Genomic DNA, 20,014 nt, shown 5'->3' with positions numbered 1-20,014 from the left:
TGGGTGAGTTAGTCCACCTGGGACAGCTCCTGGGCGTGTCGGCCCACCTGGGACAGCTTTCCTTGGGAGCTGGGGGTGAGAACAGAGCCTGCCTTACAGGTTGCGGTGGAAACTACGTGAAATAATGCCGTCTGCTTGGTGTGTACGTGCACAATGGCTGCTGTCATGTTGCTTCTGGGCCTACACAGAGGAGGGGAATCTCGGCTTTGCCATGAGCTGTGATCCTGGCCAATTGCTTAGCCTCACACTTTGTCTCCTCAACTTCTTTGTCAGAGAATCAGACAGTACAGAGAGAGGCGGGGCCCATGGGGTAGACTTTTTGGGAGAGCTCCTGAGGGCAATCTCTGGGGTGTCAGAGACTGGACAGGTGCTGCCCCCCTGCCCCCACGAAACCCGCCCCATCCTCATCCTCGTGACGGCCACAGGCCCCAGCGCCTGCGGCCGGCTGGGCCCGAGGCAGACTCTCTGGAAGCTCTGGAGGAGGGAGAGGCTGAGCTGCGTGGCTCTAGGGAGGGACCACCTTCCCTCGCAGCCCGACCAGCACCACTGCCCCTGCGCGCAGCCCTCCCTCCGGGGCCAAATCTGGGTGTCCTCCCTGGGCTGGGGAACTCTGCTGGCCCCACCTGCCACTCCCTGAGGCCGCCCACCATTGAGGCCCCACGGCAGCTGGCAGGGGCCAGCCTGGGCGGGCCCAGAGGCCGGTGCTGAGTAGCCTCGGTCCCAGCACTGTGCAAGTTTGAGCCGCATCACCCTGGTCAGCACCACCGCCCCTAATGGTGACCGTCCGCCGCAGGCTCTTCCTGTGACAGCAGCCGGCACGGAGGATGGTCTCCAGGTGCCGACCTGCTGCCGGGCTCGGTGCTGGGGGAAGCTGGCCTTGGCGCAAAGCTTGGCCTCTCCCACGCACCCCCAGGCCCAGCAGAGGCGGCCACAAACTGTGGATCCCTTTGCAGCTCTGAGCAGGTAGCGCAGAGCCAGTCCTGGTGGTGTCTCACACTGACCGCCCAGGCCCCTCCCCCCGCCCCAAGAGGCCCCAGAACCAACACAGCTGGTGGCAGGGGTCAGACAACGTGAGAGCAGGAACCCGTTAGCGCCACAAGCAGCACCAAAGGGCGGTCTTGGTGGCACCAGAGCCTGGTGGCAGATTCTGCCTCTCAGGTCAGCCCCTCATGGCAGCTCACACACGGGGGTCAGCCAGCCCGAGAGCCAGCTCCACCAAGGGGTGAGCCAACAGCAGTCAAGACCCAACTACAGCCGAAACCGGTTTGGCTCAGTGGATAGAGCTTCGGCCTGCGGACTGAAAGGTCCCAGGTTCGATTCCGGTCAAGGGCATGTACCTGGGTTGCGGGCATATCCCCAGTAGGAGATGTGCAGGAGGCAGCTAAAGATGTTTCTCTCTCATCGATGTGTCTAACTATCTCTCTCCCTTCCTCCCTGCAAAAAATCAATAAAATATATTAAAAAAAAAAAAAGACCCAACTACAACAGGAGGGACCCACACGAGGGACATTCCTGGAGTGCCTGTCAGAGGTCAGGAAGGTGGTGCCACTGAGCCCCCCAGACCTGCTGCGTCAGGACCCCTCCCAGACCGGAGGCTCCGCAGACGGACCTAATGCACAGGCACCACCACAGAGAGGCAGCCAAATGGGAGACAGAGAGAGGAATCCCCAGAGTGGCCGTGCCGGGTGGAAGGAGCCTGGCCACATGAGCAAGACCCAGGCTGGCCACCAGGGTCCTGCCGACAGTGGCCAAGAAAGGAGCAGGGAGGGGGAAGCGGCCCTGTGCTCTGCCTCAGGGTCCCTTTCCCGAAACTAGGGGCCCGAGGACTGTCTCACGGAGCTGGGACACCCAGAGGGAGACACTTGCCATGTGGTCATCGATCCGCCGAGAGTCCAGGTACACGAGGTCAGGAAGGTAGGCCCAGACGAACATCTTGTAATCCTCTGCCTCGGCGATGGGGTTCCCAGAGAGGCTGAGCGCTCGCAGGTCCTTGAACCGCCGCAGGTAGATGATCTGGGGAGGACAGGCGAGAAGATCCACTTTTTTGGCTGCGCAGCTCTCTCTGGCATCTGCCAGAGTTGCAGCCTGGCCACAACTCCAGTGCCGAGCGGAGTGACAGGTGAGGAAGGTGCAAGGGGCTCCAGGCTCATGTGCCAAGGCCTCTGGTCAGGCCTGGACTTTCCGAAGGATCAGCAAACCTGGGTTCAAATGCTAGCTGTGAGCCTCACTTTCCTCATCTGTAAAATGGGTGTGAGGATGTTATCTGTTATATGTATTGTAAGGATCAAATGAAATAACTATGAAATGCATGTAGGAGAGTGCCTGGCACTTACTTGAATTCACTGGATAACTGCTAGTGGAACATTCCACTAATGCTTTTATTTTTTCCTATACTCTATTTTTTTTAACCGTATAAGTTAATACAGGCATACCTCATTTTATTGCACTGTGCTGTATTGTGCTTCGCAGATATTGCATTTTTTCACAAATTGAAGGTTTGTGGCAATCCTGCAAGTCTATTGGTACCATTTCCCCAACAGTATTTGCTCACTTTGTGTCTCTGTGTCACAGAAAGGTGATTGTAATTACCTTTTGGTAATTTTCACAATATTTCAAATTATATTATTATCCTCATCATCAACGTCGTCATTGTATTTGCTATAGTGGTCTGCAATCAGTGATCTGTACTGTGACTATTGTAACTGCTTTGGGGCACCACAAACCACACTCATAAAAGACAAGTGAACTTAATAGATAAATGAGGTTTATGTTCTTGCTGCTCTACAGACTGGCCAGTCCCTCGTCTCTCTCCCTCTCCTGGGGCCTCCCTATTCCCTGACACACAATGATATTGAAATTAGGTCAATTAATACCCTACAATGCACTCTATGTGTTCAAATGAAAGGCAGAGTTGCCCGACTCTCACTTTAAAGCAAAAGCTAGACATGATTAAGCTTAGTGAGGAAGGCGTTGAAAGCCAAGGTAGGCTGAAAGCTAGGCCTCTTGCACCAAACATTTAGCCAAGCTGTGAATGCAAAGGAAAAGTTCTCGAAGGGAATTAAAGGAGCTACTCCAGTGAACACATGAATGATAAGAGAGTGAAATAGCCTTACTGCTGATAGGGAGATAGTTTTACTGGTCTGGATAGAAGATCAAATCAGCCACGACATTCCCTTCAGCCAAAGCCTAATCCAGAGCAAGGCCCTCCTCTCTTCAATTCTGTGGCGGCTGAGAGTGATGAGGAGGCTGCAGAAGGAAAATTGGAAGTAGCAGAGGTTGAGTCATGAGGTTGAAGGAAAGAAGGCATCTCCATGTCATAGAAGTGCACGGTGAAGCAGCAAGTGCAGATGCAGAAGATGCGGCAAGTTATTCAGAAGATCTAGCTCAGATGATTAATAAGCAACATAGTCCATTGCAGACAAAGGAGCCCTTTTTGAGAAAAGATGCCATCTACAACTTTCATAACCAGAGGGGAGAACTCAATGCCTGGCTTCAGAGGACAGGCTGACTCTCTTGTTAGGGGCTAATGCAGCTGGTGACTTGAAGTCCAAGCCAGTGCTCCCGTTCCATTCCAAAATCCTGGGGCTCTGAAGAACGATGCTACTCTACTCTGCCTGTAAATGGAACAACACAGCACATCTGTTTACAACATGGTTTACTCATCTTTTAAGTGCACTGCTGAGACCCAGTCTCAGAAAGAAAGACTCCTTTCAAAAGAGTACTGCTCACTGACAATGCACCCGTCACCCAAGAGCCCTGCTGAGATGTACAATGAGATTACTAGTAGTGTTGCTGCCATGACTGCTCACACAACACTCAGCCCATGGGTCAAGGAGTAATTTCCACTTCCAAGCCTTTTTAATTAAGAATTACATTTTGTAACGCTATGGGTGCCATAGACAGTGATTCCTCTGATGGATCTGGGCAATGTGAATTGAAAACCTTTGGAAAGGATCCACCATTCTAGATGCCATAAGAACATTTCATGATGCATGGGAAGAGGTGAAAATAGCAACATTAGCAGGAGTTAGAAGAAGGTGAGTCCAGTCCTCATGGATGACTTTGAGGGGTTCAAGACCTCAGTGGAGGAAGTAACTGCACATGTGATGGAAATAGTAAGAGAACGAGAATGACAAGTGGAGCCTGAAGATGTACTGAGTGCTGCCGTCTCGTGAGAAAGCTTAGGATGAGGAGTTGCTTCTTTTTTTTTTTTTTAAATATATTTTATTGATTTTTTACAGAGAGGAAAGGAGAGAGATAGAGAGTCAGAAACATCGATCAGCCGCCTCCTGCACATCCCCCACTGGGGATGTGCTCGCAACCCAGGCACATGCCCTTGACCGGAATCGAACCTGGGACCCTTCAGTCCACAGACCGACACTCTATCCACTGAGCCAAACCGGTTTTGACAGGAGTTGCTTCTTATGATGAGCAAAGAAAGTGGTTCCTTGAGATAGAATCTGCTCCTGGGGAAGACGCTGTGAAGATTGTTGAAATGATAAAAGATTTAGAGCATGAAACTTAGTTGACATAGCAGTACCACAGTTTGAGAGGATGACTCCAATTTTGAAAGAAGTTCTATGGGGGTAAAATGCTATCAGACAGCACTGCGCGCTACAGAGAAAGCATTCACGAAAGGAAGAGCCCATCAGTGTGGCAAACGTCATTGTTGTGTTATTTTAAGAAAGTGCCACAGCCGCCGCAGTCTTCACTCAGCAGCCGTCAACATAAAAGCAGCACCCTCCACCAGCACAGGGATTACGGTTCGCTGAAGGATCAGATGATGCTTAGCATTTTTTTTAGCAATAAAGTATTTTTTATAGTGAAACTTTAAAAATATCTGTGAGTTTGTTGCAATAAAGTATTTTTAAAAATTTATCTTTAGCCAAGACCGGTTTGGCTCAGTGGATAGAGCGTCGGCCTGCGGACTGAGGGGTCCCGGGTTCGATTCCGGTCAAGGGCATGTGCCTGGGTTGCGGGCACATCCCCAGTAGGAGATGTGCCAGAGGCAGCTGATCGATGTTTCTCTCTCATCGATGTTTCTAACTCTCTGTCTCTCTCCCTTCCTCTCTGTAAAAAATCAATAAAATATATTTTTAAAAAAATTTATCTTTAATGTTGAAAGTATTACAGATGTCCCCTCCCCCCCCATTGCCCTCCTCCACCTGCCACCTCTCCGCCCCCCACCCCAGGCCTTCACTACACAATGGATAGATTGTGTATCCATAGCTTATGCATATAGATTCTTTGGTTAATCTCTCCCCACCCACCACCTACCCACCCCTGCTTCCCTCTGAGATTCCAAGTCTCTTCCATGCTTTTACATCTCCGGATCTATTTTGTTTTGTCAGTTTATTTTGTTCATTAGATTCCACATATGAGTGAGATCGTGTGATGATACTTGCCTTTCTCTCACTGGCTTCTTTGGCTTATTTAATATTCTCCAGGCCCCTCCATGCTGTCTCAAAGGGTAAGATATTCTTCTTTTTTACTGCTGTGTAGTATTCCATGGTGTAAATGTACCACAGCTTTTTTATCCACTCATCTATTGATGGGCACTTGGGCTGTTTCCAGGTCTTGGCTATTGTAAATTGTGCTGCTATGAACACAGGGGTGCACACATTCTTTCTGATTGGTGTTTTGGGTTTCTTAGGATATATTTCTAGAAGTGGGATCATTGGTCAAATGGCAGTTCCATATTTAATTTTTGAGGAAACTCCATACTGTTTTCCACAGTGGCTGCACCAGTCTGCATTCCCACCAGCAGTGCAAGAGGGTTCCCTTTTCTCCACATCCTCACCAGCACTTGTCATTTGTTGATTTGTTGATAGTAGCCATTCTGACAGATGTGAGATGGTACCTCATTGTAATTTTAATTTGCATCTCTCTGATGATCAGTGACTTTGAGCATTTTTTCATATGTCTCTTGGCCATCTGTATGAGAAGTGTCTATTTAGGTCCTTTGCCCATTTTCAAATTGGACTGTTTGTCTTTCTTTTGTTAAGTTGCATGAGTTCCTTGTATATTTTGGATATTAACCCTTTATCAGATGTATCATTGCCAAATATATTCTCCCATACAGTGGGCTCCCTTTTCATTTTGTTGATGGTTTCTTTTGCTGTGCAGAAGCTATTTATTTTGATGCAGTTCCATTTGTTTATTTTCTCCTAGCTTCCTTTGCCCTACGCGATGTTTCAGTAAACATATTGCTATGAGAGATGTCTGAGATTTTGCTGCCTGTGGCTTCTTCTAGGATGTTTATGGTTTCCTGTCTTATGATTAAGTCCTTTATCCATTTTGAGTTTATTTTTGTGGATGATGTAAGTAGGTGGTCTAGTTTCATTTTTTTTGCATGTATCTGTCCAATTTTCCCAACACCATTTATTGAAGAGACTGTCTTGACTTCATTGTATGCTCTTACCTCCTATGTCAAATATTAATTGAGCATAATGGCTTGGTTTGATTTCTGGATTCTCTGTTCTGTTCCATTGACCTTTATGCCTGTTTTTGTGCCAGTACCAGGCTGTTTTGAGAACAGTTGCTTTGAGAATATAGCTTGATACCAGATATTGTGATCCCTCCAACTTTATTCTTCTTTCTCATGATTGCTGTGGCTATTTGGGGTCTTTCTTAATTTCATATAAATTTTGGAGTATTTGTTCTAGATGTGTGATATAAGCCATTGGTATTTTAATAGGGATTGCATTGAATCTATAGATTGCTTTGGGTAATGTGGACATGTTAACGATGTTAATTCTACCATCCATGAACACAGTATATTCTTCCACTTGTTTATATCTTCCTCCATTTCTTTTTTCAACATCCTGTAGCTTTTCGAGTACAGGTCTTTTGTCTCTTTGGTTAAGTTTATTGCCAAGTATCTTATTTTTGTTGTTGTTGTTGTTGCAATAGTAAATGAGATTGATTTTTTAGTTTCTCTTTCTGAGAATTCATTTTTGGTATATCAAAATGCCATTGATTTCTGGGTATTGATTTTGTATATAGCTACATTGCTGAATTCATTTACTATGTCTAGTAGTTTTTTAAAAAAATTGATTTCAGAGAGGAAAGGAGAGAAAGAGAGAGATAGAAACATCAATGATGAGAATCATTGAACGGCTGCCTCCTGCACACCCCCGAAGATCAAGCCTGCAACCCGCAACCCGGGCATGTGCCTTGACCAGTGACCTCTTGGTTTCTAGGTGGATGCTCACCATGGAGCCATGTCAGCAGGCAAATCTAGTAGTTTCTTGGTGGAATTTTTAGGGTTTTCTATGTACAATATGTCATCTGTGAATAATGACAGTTTTACTTCCTCCTTTACAATTTGGATGGCTTTTATGTTTTCTTCTTGTCTGATCACTGTGGCTAGGACTTTCAGTATTATGTTGGATAACAGTAATGAAAGTGGACATCCCTGTCTTGTTCCTGTTCTTAGGGGAAATGGCTTTAATTTTTGCCCACTGAGTATGATGTTGGCTGTAGGTTTGTCATATATGTCCTTTATCATGTTGAGATATGATCCCTCTATTCCCACTTTACTGAGAGTTTTTATCAAAAATGGGTGTTGGATTTTGTCAAATGCTTTTTCTGCATCAATTAATATGATCATGTGATTTTTGTCTTTCAATTTGTTTATGTGATGCATCACATTTATTGATTTGCAAATATTGTACCAGCCTTGCATCCCTGAAATAAATCACACTTGATCATGGCGTATGATCTTTTTAATATACTGCTGGATGCGATGTGCTAATATATTGTTGAGGATTTTAGCATCTATGTTCATTAGGGATATTGGCCTGTAAGTCTCTTTATTTGTAGTGTCTTTATCTGGTTTTGGGATTAGGATAATGCTGGTTTCATAAAAAGGGCTTGGAAGTGTTCCTTCCTCTTGGATTTTTGGGAATAGTTTGAAGAGTATAGGTCAGTGGTTGGCAAACCGCGGCTTGTGAGCCACATGCGGCTCTTTGGCCCCTTGAGTGTGGCTCTTCCACAAAATACCACGTGCGGGCGCGCACGTACAGTGCGATTGAAATTTCGTGGCCCATGCGCAGAAGTCGGTTTTCGGCCTGGGCGAGTCTATTTTGAAGAAGTGGCATTAGAAGAAGGGGGCGGGGTGTCGGTCGGGCGAGGGGAGACATGGTGCAGGCGGGCTGTGGGATACGCAGCTCCGGGGAGGTACATTGTTTTGAGGTACGTTCGCTGAGGTCCACCCTTCCAACTCTCCCATCCACACTCATCTATCTGAAACAAGTATACAAGACGAGTGTGGATGGGAGAGTTGGAAGGGGTCAACCTCAGCGAACGTCCCTCAATCAGATTGAGGACGTTTTTAGGAAAGGCCAGCTTAGGAGTACCCTAATTAAGTTAATAACAACGTACCTACCTATATAAAGTTTAAAAAATGTGGCTCTCAAAAGAAATTTCAATTGTTGTACTGTTGATATTTGGCTCTGTTGACTAATGAGTTTGCTGACCACTGGGCTAGGTGTTAGCTCTTCTTTGAATGTTTGATAAGACTCCCCTGTGAAGCCATCCGAACAAGAGCTTTTGTTTGCTGGGAGTATTTTTTTTTTATTATTGTTTCAATTTCATCAGTTGTTATTGGCCTATTCAGATATTCTGATTTTTCCTGATTCAGTTTTGAAAGAGTTGTATTTTTCTAGGAATTTGTCCATTTCATCCACATTGTACAGCTTGTTGGCATATAGTTGTTCATAGTATTTTCTTATAATCCTTAGTATTTCTGTGGTGTCAGTTGTTACTTCACCTCTTTCATTTCTAATTTTATTTATTTGGGTCCTCTTTCTTTGTTTCTTTTTTAAAAATATACTTTTTATTAATTTCAGAGAGGAAGGGAGAAGGAGACAGACAGAAACATCAGTGATGAGAGAGAATCATTGATTGGCTGCCTCTTGCATGCCCCCAACTGGGGATCGAGCCCACAATCCAGACATGTGTCCTTGATCGGAATCGAAACCAGGACCTTTCAGTCCACAGGCCAATGCTCTACCCACTGAGCCAAACCAGCTAGGACTCTTTTTTTCTTGATGAGTCTGGCTAAAGTTTCATTAACCTTGTTTATCTTTTCAAAGAACCAGCTCTTGGTTTCATTGATCTTTTGTTTTTAGTCTCTGTCATTTATTTCCACTCCGATCTTTATTATTTCCTTCCTTCTATTTACTCTGGGCTTTTCCTATTCTCTTTTAGTTGTAGGATTAGACAGTTTATTAAAATTTTTCTTATTTTGTGAGGTATGCCTGTGGTGCTATAAACTTCCCTCTCAGGACTGCTTTTGCTGTGTCCCAGAGATTTTGGGTTGTTGTGTGTTCATTTTCATTTGTTTCCAGGAAGTTTTTGATTTCCTCTTTAATTTCATTGGTAACCTATTCATTATTTAATAACTTGATATTTAGCCTCCATGTGTTTGAATGTTTTTAATTGTTTTTATTGTAGTTGATTTCTAATTTTATGCTATATAATCTGAGAAGATGCTTGATATGATTTCAGCCTTCTTGAATTTGTAGACTTGTTTTGTGTCCTAACATGTAGTCTATCTTTGAGAATGACTCATGTGCATTTCAGAAGAATGTATATTCTGCAGCTTTGGGGTGAAATGCCCTATAAATGTCAATAAAATCCATCTGATCCAGTGTGTCATTTAGAGTCTCTGCTTCCTTGTTAATTTTTTGTCTGGAAGATCTATACAGTGAAGTCAGAGGGGTGTTAGAGTTCCCTTCTATGACTGTATTGTTGTGAATCTCTCCGTTAAAGTCCTCTAGAATTTTTTTTATATATTTAGATGCTTCTATATTGGATGCATATATGTTTACCAGGGTTATATCCTCTTGTTGGATCGATCCCTATAATATTATGTAGTGACCTTTATTGTCTCTTGTAATTGCCTTCATTTTGAAGTCTATTTTGTCAGATATGAGTATTGCTACCCCAGCTTTTTTTTCTGTTTCTATTTGCATGGAAAATATTTGTCCATCCCTTCATTCTCATCCTGTGTGTCTTTTGTTCTGAGGTGGGTCTCTTGTAGAAAGCATATATTTGGGGCATCTTTTCTTTATATTTTTTTCATTTTTTTGGGGGGGGGCATCTTTTCTTATCCATTCAGCTACCCTATGCCTTTTGATAGGCTCATTTAATTCATTTACATTTAAGGTTATTATTGACTAGAGGCCCGGTGCACAAATTCGTGCACTGGTGCGGTCCAGTCAGCCTGCCCCTGATGGGGGTCATCAGGGGCAGGCTGGCTGGGGTGAGGGGGCGTGGGCAGTTTGCCAGCCGCCCCTGCCCCTGATTGGGGTGGAGGTGCCCGCTCAGGGGCAGGGCCGGCTGGGGAAGAGGCTGTGGGTGTTCTGGTTGTCCCACCATTCAGTCTATTTGCATATTACCCTTTTATTATATATGCTAGGTACTTATTTATTGCCATTTTAAGTCTTTATGTCTATGTTTCTCTCTCTCTCTCTCTCTCTATACATATATATTTCTTTTTTTTAAATTTAAATTCTTTATTGCTTAAAGTATTACATATGTCTCCTTTTCCCTCCTTTGACCTCTCCCGGCCATTCCCACCCTCCAGCACATGCCCCCACCCCCTACTGTTTGTGTCCATGGGTTATGCTTATATGCATGCATACAAGTCCTTTGGTTTATCTCTTACCCACACTCCACCCCCGTCCCTTCCCTCTGAGGTTGGATAGTCTGTTCAATGTTTCTATGTCTCTGGATCTATTTTTGTTCATCAGTTTATGTTGTTCATTATATTCCACAAATAAGGGAGATCATGTGATATTTATCTTTCTTGGACTGGCTTATTTTGCTTAGCATAATGCTCTCCAGGTCCATCCATGCTGTTGCAAATAGTAAAAGTTCCTTCTTTTTTACAGCAGCATAGTATTCCATTGTGTAGATGTACCACAGTCTTTTAAAAAAAGTTTTATTTTATTTTTTCTCTGTATAATTTGTTTTTTTTCCATTTTATTTGATTTTTTTACAATATACAAAATAAATCTATTACCAGATTGTAGATACAAAATAATTAGCCATTTACATGCAATAAACATTAATATTTTAAGAAAAATGATTTAAAATATAATGCTACATGCAATAAATATTAATATTTCAAGAAAAAAGATTTTATTTATTTTTTATCTTTATTGTTCAGATTGTTACAGATGTTCCTCTTCCTGCCCCCCCCGCCCCAAAGCTCCCCTCCACCCGGCTCCCACCCCACCCCAGGCCCTTGCCCCGCTACTGTCCTCATCCATAAGTGTAAGATGTTTGTCCAATCTCTTTCCGCATCCCCCACATCCCCTCCCCACCCCGAGAATTGTCAGTCTGCTCCCTTTCCATGCCCTGATTCTATTACATTCACCAGTTTATTCTGTTCATCAGATTTTTTATTCATTTGATTTTTAGATTCACTTGATAGATATGTATTTGTTGTCACTTTGTTGTTCATAATTTTTTATCTTTACCCTTTTCTTCTTCTTCCTCTTCTTAAAGAATACCCTTTAGCATTTCATATAATCCTGGTTTGGTGGTGATGTACTCCTTTAGCTTTCTCTTGTCTCTGAAGCTCTTTATCTGATCTTCAATTCTAAATGATAGCTTTGCTGGGTAGAGTAATCTTGGTTGTAGGTTCTTGCTATTCATCACTTTGAATATTTCTTGCCACTCCCTTCTGGCCTACATAGCTTCTGTTGAGAAATTAGCTGACAATCCTATGGGTATTCCCTTGTAGGTAACTAACTGTTTTTCTCTGGCTGCTTTTAAGATTCTCTCTTTGTCTTTTGACCTTGGCATTTTAATTATGATGTGTCTTGGTGTGGTCCTCTTTGGATTCCTCTTGTTTGGGGTTCTCTGTGCTTCTTGGACTTGTAAGTCTATTTCTTTCATCAGGTAGGTGAAGTTTTCTGTCATTAATTCTTCAAATAGGTTTTCAATGTCTTGCTCTCTCTCTTCTTCTGAAACCCCCATAATTTGGATGTTGGTATGCTTGAAGTTGTCCCAGAGGCTCCTTACACTATCTTCATATTTTTGGATTCTTTTTTCTTTTTGTTTTTCCAGTTGGGTGTTTTTTTTTGCTTTCTCGTATTTCAAATCTTTGACTTGATTCTTGGGATCCTCTAGTCTACTGTTGAATCTCTGTATATTATTCTTTATTTCAGTCAGTGTATGCTTAATTTCTGACTGGTCCTTTTCCAATTTTTTTTTTTTTTTTTGGCATTCTCACTATGATCCTTGAAGGTCTCACTACGTTCTTTGGAGGTTTCTAGAAGATTCTTGAGTAACCTTATAACTGTGGTTTTGAATTCTATATCCAGTATTTTGCTTTCTTCCATTTCTTTCATTTGTGACATGTTTCTTTGTCTCTGCATTTTGGCTGCTTCCTGGTGTTTTTTTCTATGTTTTGGGTAGCTGCTAGGTCTCCTTGAGTTGATAGAGTGGCCTTGTGTGGTAGGTGTCCTACAAGGCCCACTGGCTCATCCTCCCCAATCACCTGAGGTGGACACTCTTGGTGCACCCCTTTGAGGGGTGTCTGCACAGTCTTTTTGTAGTTAAGGTTTGATTGCTGTTGGTATCACTGGGAGGCCAATTGGCTGTGAGGACCAGCTGTGTCTACAATGGAAGAGCTTCTGTGTAGGAGACACCCTTATGGGGCAGGACTTGCTTCAGTGGGGCTTTGGTGCTCACTGATTCTGCCCCTTGAGTGTGTCACTTATGGATGCGAAGAGTTGTAATCTGGTATGGTCTCACACTGATCACTGGGTACACTGGCTCTTGGATCTCTACGGAGGTGCAAAGTCAGCCACTGCCTGGGCCACCCAGCAGGAGCTATAGAGAGATCTGCAGATTCATCCTCTTTGTATCGAGTTTGGAAGTGCCCAAATGAGGCCCAGCTGTGAAGCAAGGCAGGCTGCTGCTACTGGTCTTGGGCCCTCTTTTGATAGCTTTGGGGCTCCTTGACCCAGTTGCTGCCTGTTTGACAGGTTTTGGGCTGAGAAAGGACAGGCCATTCATATGCAAAAGCCGATGAGAACAGCCTGGGCGGGGTTGTAAATTGGGTGGGGCGGGGTCTCAGGGAATCACCAGGGCAAAGCAAACAGCAATGGTTGCCAGTCAGCCCTGCACCAGAGAGGTCCCAGTGCAGGAACAGTAACTGCTGTGAGCACCTCCATCTGAAAGAAAGCCGCCCTCATGTTCCTGCCCCGATGCCAGAGAGTCCAGTTTCTCCCCGTATGTGTCTGGGTCCCCCAGAGTCTCGCTCAGCACTGGAGTTCAGAGCAAGCAGGAGCTTGTATCTCCCTCCTGATTAAAATAGCAGCACACCCAGGTGCCAGCCCATTCTGCGCCTCCACACCTCCTACCAGTCTCAATGCACTTTCTTCTTTACCTCTCTGGTTGTAGTACTTCCACTCAGCCAGCTTTCCTGCAGTTCTGGATGATTCTGTATTCTGTCTTTTAGTTGATCCTGTATTCTGTCTTTTAGTTGTAATTTTGATGTGGTTGTGAGAGGCAGCAAGTACCTATGCTGTCATCTTGGTTCTCGAGAAAAAAGATTTTAAATAATATTACCAAAACTGTATTAACAATATTATAATATCACAAAGTTGTAGACAATATTAAAAATCTGCAAACAACAGGATTACTTCTATTGTATTCTAAAATATACTTTTTTTCTGGCTCTCTTTTTGTTTATCAGTTTATGTTGTTCATTATATTCCACAAATGAGTGAGATCATGTGATATTTATCTTTCTCCAACTGGCTTATTTTGCTTAGCATGATGCTCTCCAGGTCCATCCATGCTGTTGCAAATGGTAGGAGTTCCTTCTTTTCTAAAGCAGTGTAGTATTCCATTGTGTAGATGTACCACAGTTTTTTAATCCACTCACCTGCTGATGGGCACTTAGGCTGTTTCCAAATCTTAGCTCTTGTAAATTGTGCTGCTATGAACATAGGGGTGCAAATATCCTTTCTGGTTGGTGTTTCTAGTTTCTTGGGATATGTTCCTAGAAGTGGGATCACTGGGTCAAATGGGAATTCTATATTTAATTTTTTTAGAAAACTCCATACTGTTCTCCACATTGGCTGCACCAGTCTGCATTCCCACCAGCAGTGCACGAGGGTTCCTTTTCCTCCACATCCTCACCAGCACTTGTCGTTTGTTGATGGTAGCCATTCTGACAGGTGTGAGATGGTACCTCATTGTCATTTTGATTTGCATCTCTCAGATGATTACTGACTTTGAGCATGTTTTCATATGTCTCTTGGCCTTCTGTATGTCCTCTTTCAAAAAGTGTCTAATTAGGTACTTTGCCCATTTTTTAATTGGATTATTTAACTTTCTTTTGTTAATTTGTATGAGTTCCCTATAAATGTTGGAGATTAAACCCTTATAGGATATAACATTGGCAAATATGTTCTCCCATGCAGTGGGCTCTCTTGTTATTTTGTTGATGGTTTCTTTTGCTGCGCAGAAGCTGTTTATTTTGATGTATTCTCATTTGTTTATTTTCTTCTTAGTTTCCATTGTTCTAGGAGCTGTATCAGTAAAGATACTGCTATGACATATGTTCGATATTTTGCTGCCTATGGATTCTTCTAAGATTTTTATATTTTCCCGTCTTACATTTAAGTCCTTTATCCATTTTGAGTTTATTTTTGTGTATGGTGTTGAGTTGGTGGTCTAGTTTCATTTTTTTTGCATGTATCTGTCCAATTTTCCCAACACCATTTATTGAAGAGACTATCTTGACTCCATTGTATGCTCTTGCCTCCTTTGTCAAATATTAATTGAGCATAATGGCTTGGGTTGATTTCTGGGTTCTCTGTTCTGTTCCATTGGTCTATATATCTGTTCTTGTGCTAGTACCAGGCAGTTTTGAGAACAGTGGCTTTGTAATACAGCTTGATACCTAGTATTGTGATCCCTCCAACTTTGTTCTTCTTTCTCAGGATTGCTGCAGCTATTCAGGGCCTTTTTAAAATTTCATATGAATTTTTGGAGAGTTTATTCTAGATCTGTGAAATATGCCATTGGTATTTTAATGGGGATTGCATTGAATCTATAGATTGCTTTGGGTAGTATGGACATTTTAATGATGTTGGTTCTACCAATCCATGAACATAGTATATTCTTCCATTTGTTTATGTCTTCCTCTATCTCAGCGGTTCTCAACCTGTGGGTCGCGACCCCTTTGGGGGGCCAAACGACCCTTTTACAGGGGTCGCCTAAGACCATCAGAAAACACATGTATAATTACAGATTGTTTTTGTGATTAATCACTATGCTTTAATTATGTTCAATTTGTAACAATGAAATTGGGGGTCACCACAACATGAGGAGCTGTATTAAAGGGTCGTGGCATTAGGAAGTTTGAGAACCACTGCTCTATCTCTTTTTTCTTTTCTTTTTTTAAATTTATTTATTTATTTATTTGTTTATTTTTTCCCCTTTATTGAATAAGATATTACAAATGTGTCCTTATCCCCCCAATGTCCCCTCATCCCCCCAATCCTGCCTTCACCCTCAATGGCCTATAGTTTTCCGAGTATATGTCTTTTACCTCCTTATTTAAGTTTATTTCTTGGTATCTTAATTTTTTGGTGCAGTGGTAAATGGGATTTTTTTTTTTTTTTTTTTTTTTTTTTTTAGTTTCTCTTTCTGTGATTTCATTATTGGTGTATAAAAAAGCCATAGATTTCTGGGTGTTAATTTTGTATCCTGCTACATTGCCAAATTCATTTAGTAAGTCTAGTAGTTTTTTGATGGTATTTTTAGGGTTTCTATGTACAATATCATGTCATCTGCGAATAAGGACAGTTTTATTTCTTTTTTTCCAATTTGGATACCTTTTATATTTTCTTCTTGTCTGATTGCTATGGCTAGCACTTCCAGTACTATGTTGAACAGGAGTGGTGAAAGTGGGCAAACCTGTCTTATTCCTGTTCTTAGGGGAAATGAGTTTAGTTTTTGCCCATTGAGTATGATGTTGGCTGTAGGTTTGTCATATAAGTCTTTTATTATGTTGAGGTATGATCTCTCTATTCCCACTTTGTTGAGTGTTTTTATCAAGAAAGGGTGTTGGATTTTGTCATATGCTTTTTCTGCATCAATTGATATGATTATGTGATTTTTGTCTCTCAATTTGTTTACATTATGTATAACGTTTATTGATTTATGGATATTGTACCTTGCATCCCCGGAATAAATCCCACTTGGTCATGGTGTATGATCTTCCTAATATATGCTGGATCTGATTTGCTAGAATTTTGTTGAGGATTTTATCATCTATGTCCATCAAGGATATTGGCCTGTAATTCTCTTTCTTTGTAGTGCCTTTATCCGGTTTTGGGATCAGGGTAATGCTGGCTTCATAGAAAGAGCTTGGAAGTGTGCCTTCCTCTTGAATTTTTTTTGGAATAGTCTGAGGAGAATAGGTTTTAATTCTTTTTTGAATATTTGGTAAAACTCCCCTGTGAAGCCGGCCAGACCAGGGCTTTTGTTTGCTGGAAGATTTCTTATTACTGCTTCAATTTCATCGGTAGTTATTGGCCTATTCAGGTTTTTTTTTTTATTCTTCCTGATTGAGTTTTGGAAGCTTGTATTTTTCTAGGAATATGTCCATTTCGTCTAGGTTGTCCAATTTGTTGGAATAGAGTTGTTTGCAGTATTTTTTTACAATCCTTTGTATGTCTGTGGGGTTGGTTGTTACTTCACCTCTTTCATTTCTGACTTTTGTTTATTTGGGTCTTCTCTCTGTGTTTCTTGGTGAGCCTGGCTAGAGGTTCAAATGAATTTATCAGGGAGGATCTCAGCTGCAACAGTCCTCCCTTTGTTAAGAATGTACTCCAGCCAGGCTGGTGTGGCTCAGTGGTTGAGCATCAAGCTATGAACCAGGAGGTCATGGTTCAATTACCAATCAGGGCACATGCCTGGGTTGTGGGCTTGATCCCCAGTGGGGGGTGTGCAGGAGGCAGCTGATCAATAATTCTCTCTTATCATTGATGCTTCTATCTCCTTCTCCCTTCCTCTCTGAAATCAATGAAAATATATCCTGTATAATAAAAGCCTAATATACAAATTGTCCCCTTGACCGGGAGTTCGACCGGGAGTTCAACCAAGGGGAGGGCCGGCCAGCCAACCGCCTGTGGCCCCTCTCCCCAGCCGACCACGCCCCTGGCAGATGGGGGAAGGGAGGCCCTGGCCGGCAGCCACTAGGAACCCTACCCATGCACGAATTTCATGCACTGGGCCTCTAGTTTATATATAAAAAGGAACAGTCCTAGCCAGTTCGGCTCAGTGGATAGAGCATCGACTTGTAGACCGAAGGGTCCCAGGTACAATTCTGGTCAAGGGCATGTACCTTGGTTGCAGGCTCCTCCCTGATCAGGGGTCGTGCAGGAGGCAACCAATCGATGTGTTTCTTTCACATCTATGTTTCTCTCCGTCTTACCCTCTTTTCCACTCTCTCCATAAATAAATGGAAAAATATCCTTGGGTGATGGTTAAGAAAAAAAAAAGAACGCACTCCAGCCTGACACTGAATGAGGTGACTCATGTCCATCACCTCACTCAATTCCTGGCAGGTGGGTTATGGCCATTATCTCCATTTTATAGATGAGGAAACTGAGGCATAGAAGGCTCAAGCCTTAGGGCATGCAGCTGGGGTTTGGACCCAGGCCATCTAGCTGACGGAAGCAGAAGAGGAATCTGGAAAGGGCATTGGGCAGCTCCCAGGATTGACTGGCGGCTGGAGAAGCAGTTCCCAGCTGTGGGCCTGTCCCTGCCCCATCCCCAGCTTCTGGGATCTTGGGAATAGACAGGGGGGCAGCCAACCTTCCCCCAAATGACCAATGACCTCTGCCCCCTCACGCGTACACACCCCTGGCCCCCCGGGGTGGACACCCTGAGGGACTGTGCCTTGCGGGTCTCTGTATCCACTGAGCACAGGCCAAATGTCCCTCCAAGCAGGTCCTTGCCTCAGCAACGGCTCTTTAAGTGAGCCTGGGGCTCAGGGAAAGAAAGAGGCCCCACCAAGGCAGGGCACAAACTGGCACCCACAGATGGCCTTTTACGGTGAAGCGTGTTGTTTAAACATTACTGCATCTCTTGTGAAATAAGCTGCGTCTCTGGCTTCTCTAGGAAAAGGGGAAGACCTAAAAGACTGACCCTGCGTTTCCCTTTGGCACAGACCCCAGCCCCAGCCCCGCCCCGCCCTGGGCCTGAGCTCACTCACATTCATCATGTTGCCGATCTGGTTGTTGCCCAGGGACAGCACCTGCAGCTTGACCAGGGCATCCAGAGAGTCGATCTTGGAGATACGGTTGTTGAACAAGCTCAGGTCCTCCAGGTTCACCAGTGTGTCCAGCCCCTCGATGGCCTCGATGTTGTTGAAGGACAGGTCTGGAAGGAAGAGGGCCAGAGGGCTGAGGGGCGAGTTAGGAGTGGACCGTCCTGAACCAAACCTGTCTGGGCTACCTACGCTCTCTGAGCCAGCACCAAGCTGTCTGACAGAGCCGTGCATGGAGTCGAACTGTCCTCGCCCTCTCCAGTTCTGCCCTCACCTTCCTGGCTCGGGACACGTGGGCAAACGCTCATGTCCGTGCTCTGCTGCTGTTCTGAGCTGGACATGCTGACTGGCAGGTCTGGAGTGGGGAGCCAGGTGCCGTGTCCCCTTTGCCCACCTACAGGCATTTGGTAGTGATGCCCGGCATCTGCTCAGCAGTCACCAATTTACCAACTGCTGGTGTGTACACCCCAGACAGCAGCTCTGAGTGGCAGTCTGGAACTTCTCTCCCTGTGGGGCACGGCTACAGTGTTTGGACAGGTTCAAGCCTTGGACTGAGGAGAGGGCATAGTCCTCTCATTGCCACGTGCAAGTCCCAGCTTGGAGGGCAGAGCCAACAGCTTTAGCTGTAAGCTTAACCTGTGGTCTGAACACATGGCCCCATGTGCCTGAGTGATGTAGTTCAGGTGCATGTAGTGGAGTGAGGTTGAAACCCATGAGAATGCTGTAAACATCTTGATCACGCCCTTACTTTGCCTTGTGGCATCTGCTATAAAATAAAGACACAGCTTGTGGGCGCTGGCGCTGTCTCCTCATCAGGGAGCAGCGTCCCACCGAGACCCAGCTGTCATTCTCTTGTCTGTCTTTTCTAAGCCTTTCATCGCCCCCACTCAGGGTCACTGAACCAGGCTGAGCTGGCATGAGTATGCCATGGCCGTGCTGGCTCCCCACATCTCCCCATTTGCTCAATTGGGAAGCTAAGTTCAGAAAGGCTTGGTGATTTGCCCAAAGCCACACAGCTAAGTACTGGTGCCGGAGGGTAGCGAGGGCTCCCCCCAGACAGGCTGCAGGTCAGGCCTTCTAGGTACAGCACGGCCAACTCAAGCTTCCCCCCAAGCCCACGCACCCCAGCTGAGGGGTCCTGGTCCTCTCTAGCCCAAACTTCACATCTTTGGAACTAAAATGGACAGTTTTTAGTTGGGGCTGGGCTGCAACTCTGTCCTAGAATAGCAATGGCCCAGAGGCCCAACCTGGAATTTTTTAAAAAATATGTATTTTATTGATTTTTTACAGAGAGGAAGGGAGAGGGATAGAGAGTTAGAAACGTCGATCAGCTGCCTCCTGCACACCCCCTACTGGGGATGTGCCCGCAACCAAGGTACATGCCCTTGACTGGAATCAAACCTGGGACCCTTCAGTCCACAGGCCGACGCTCTATCCACTGAGCCAAACCAGTTAGGGCCCAACCTGGGAATTTTTCATGAGCTTGGGAATACTGTCGTGGTAGCTGCAAGCTGGCACATTAAAAAGGTGCTGTGGAAAGTAAGTGTATCCACATCCTCATTTAGTCTCGTTGGTATGTCGGGGATGCTCGCCTGCTGACGGCTGGGATCAAGGATAACGGAGTGTCCCTTTAGCTACGCTAGGCCCTTGAGTGCATTACCTCATTGAATCCTCATAGCAGAGGTGTCACCACCTGATTTT

The 20,014-nt window shown here is 44.4% G+C and overlaps 1 protein-coding gene across 1 annotated transcript in view; it reads right to left on the bottom strand.

Moving 5' to 3' along the window:
* DRC3 (dynein regulatory complex subunit 3) overlaps window positions 1-20,014 on the bottom strand; it is a 58,526-nt gene that overhangs the window by 27,801 nt on the left and 10,711 nt on the right. Inside the window, exons 5-6 of the mRNA XM_036296307.1 lie at window positions 18,260-18,426; window positions 1,867-2,013 (exon numbers count right to left, since the gene is read on the bottom strand). Of these exons, the coding sequence (XP_036152200.1) occupies window positions 1,867-2,013; window positions 18,260-18,426 (314 nt within the window). The remainder of the gene's footprint in view (window positions 1-1,866; window positions 2,014-18,259; window positions 18,427-20,014) is intronic.

This window comes from Myotis myotis, unplaced genomic scaffold, assembly GCF_014108235.1.
Source record: "Myotis myotis isolate mMyoMyo1 unplaced genomic scaffold, mMyoMyo1.p scaffold_m19_p_29, whole genome shotgun sequence".
NCBI lineage: Eukaryota > Metazoa > Chordata > Mammalia > Chiroptera > Vespertilionidae > Myotis > Myotis myotis.
Note: the sequence above shows the minus strand (reverse complement) of the source record. Positions and strands in the feature narration are given on the sequence as shown.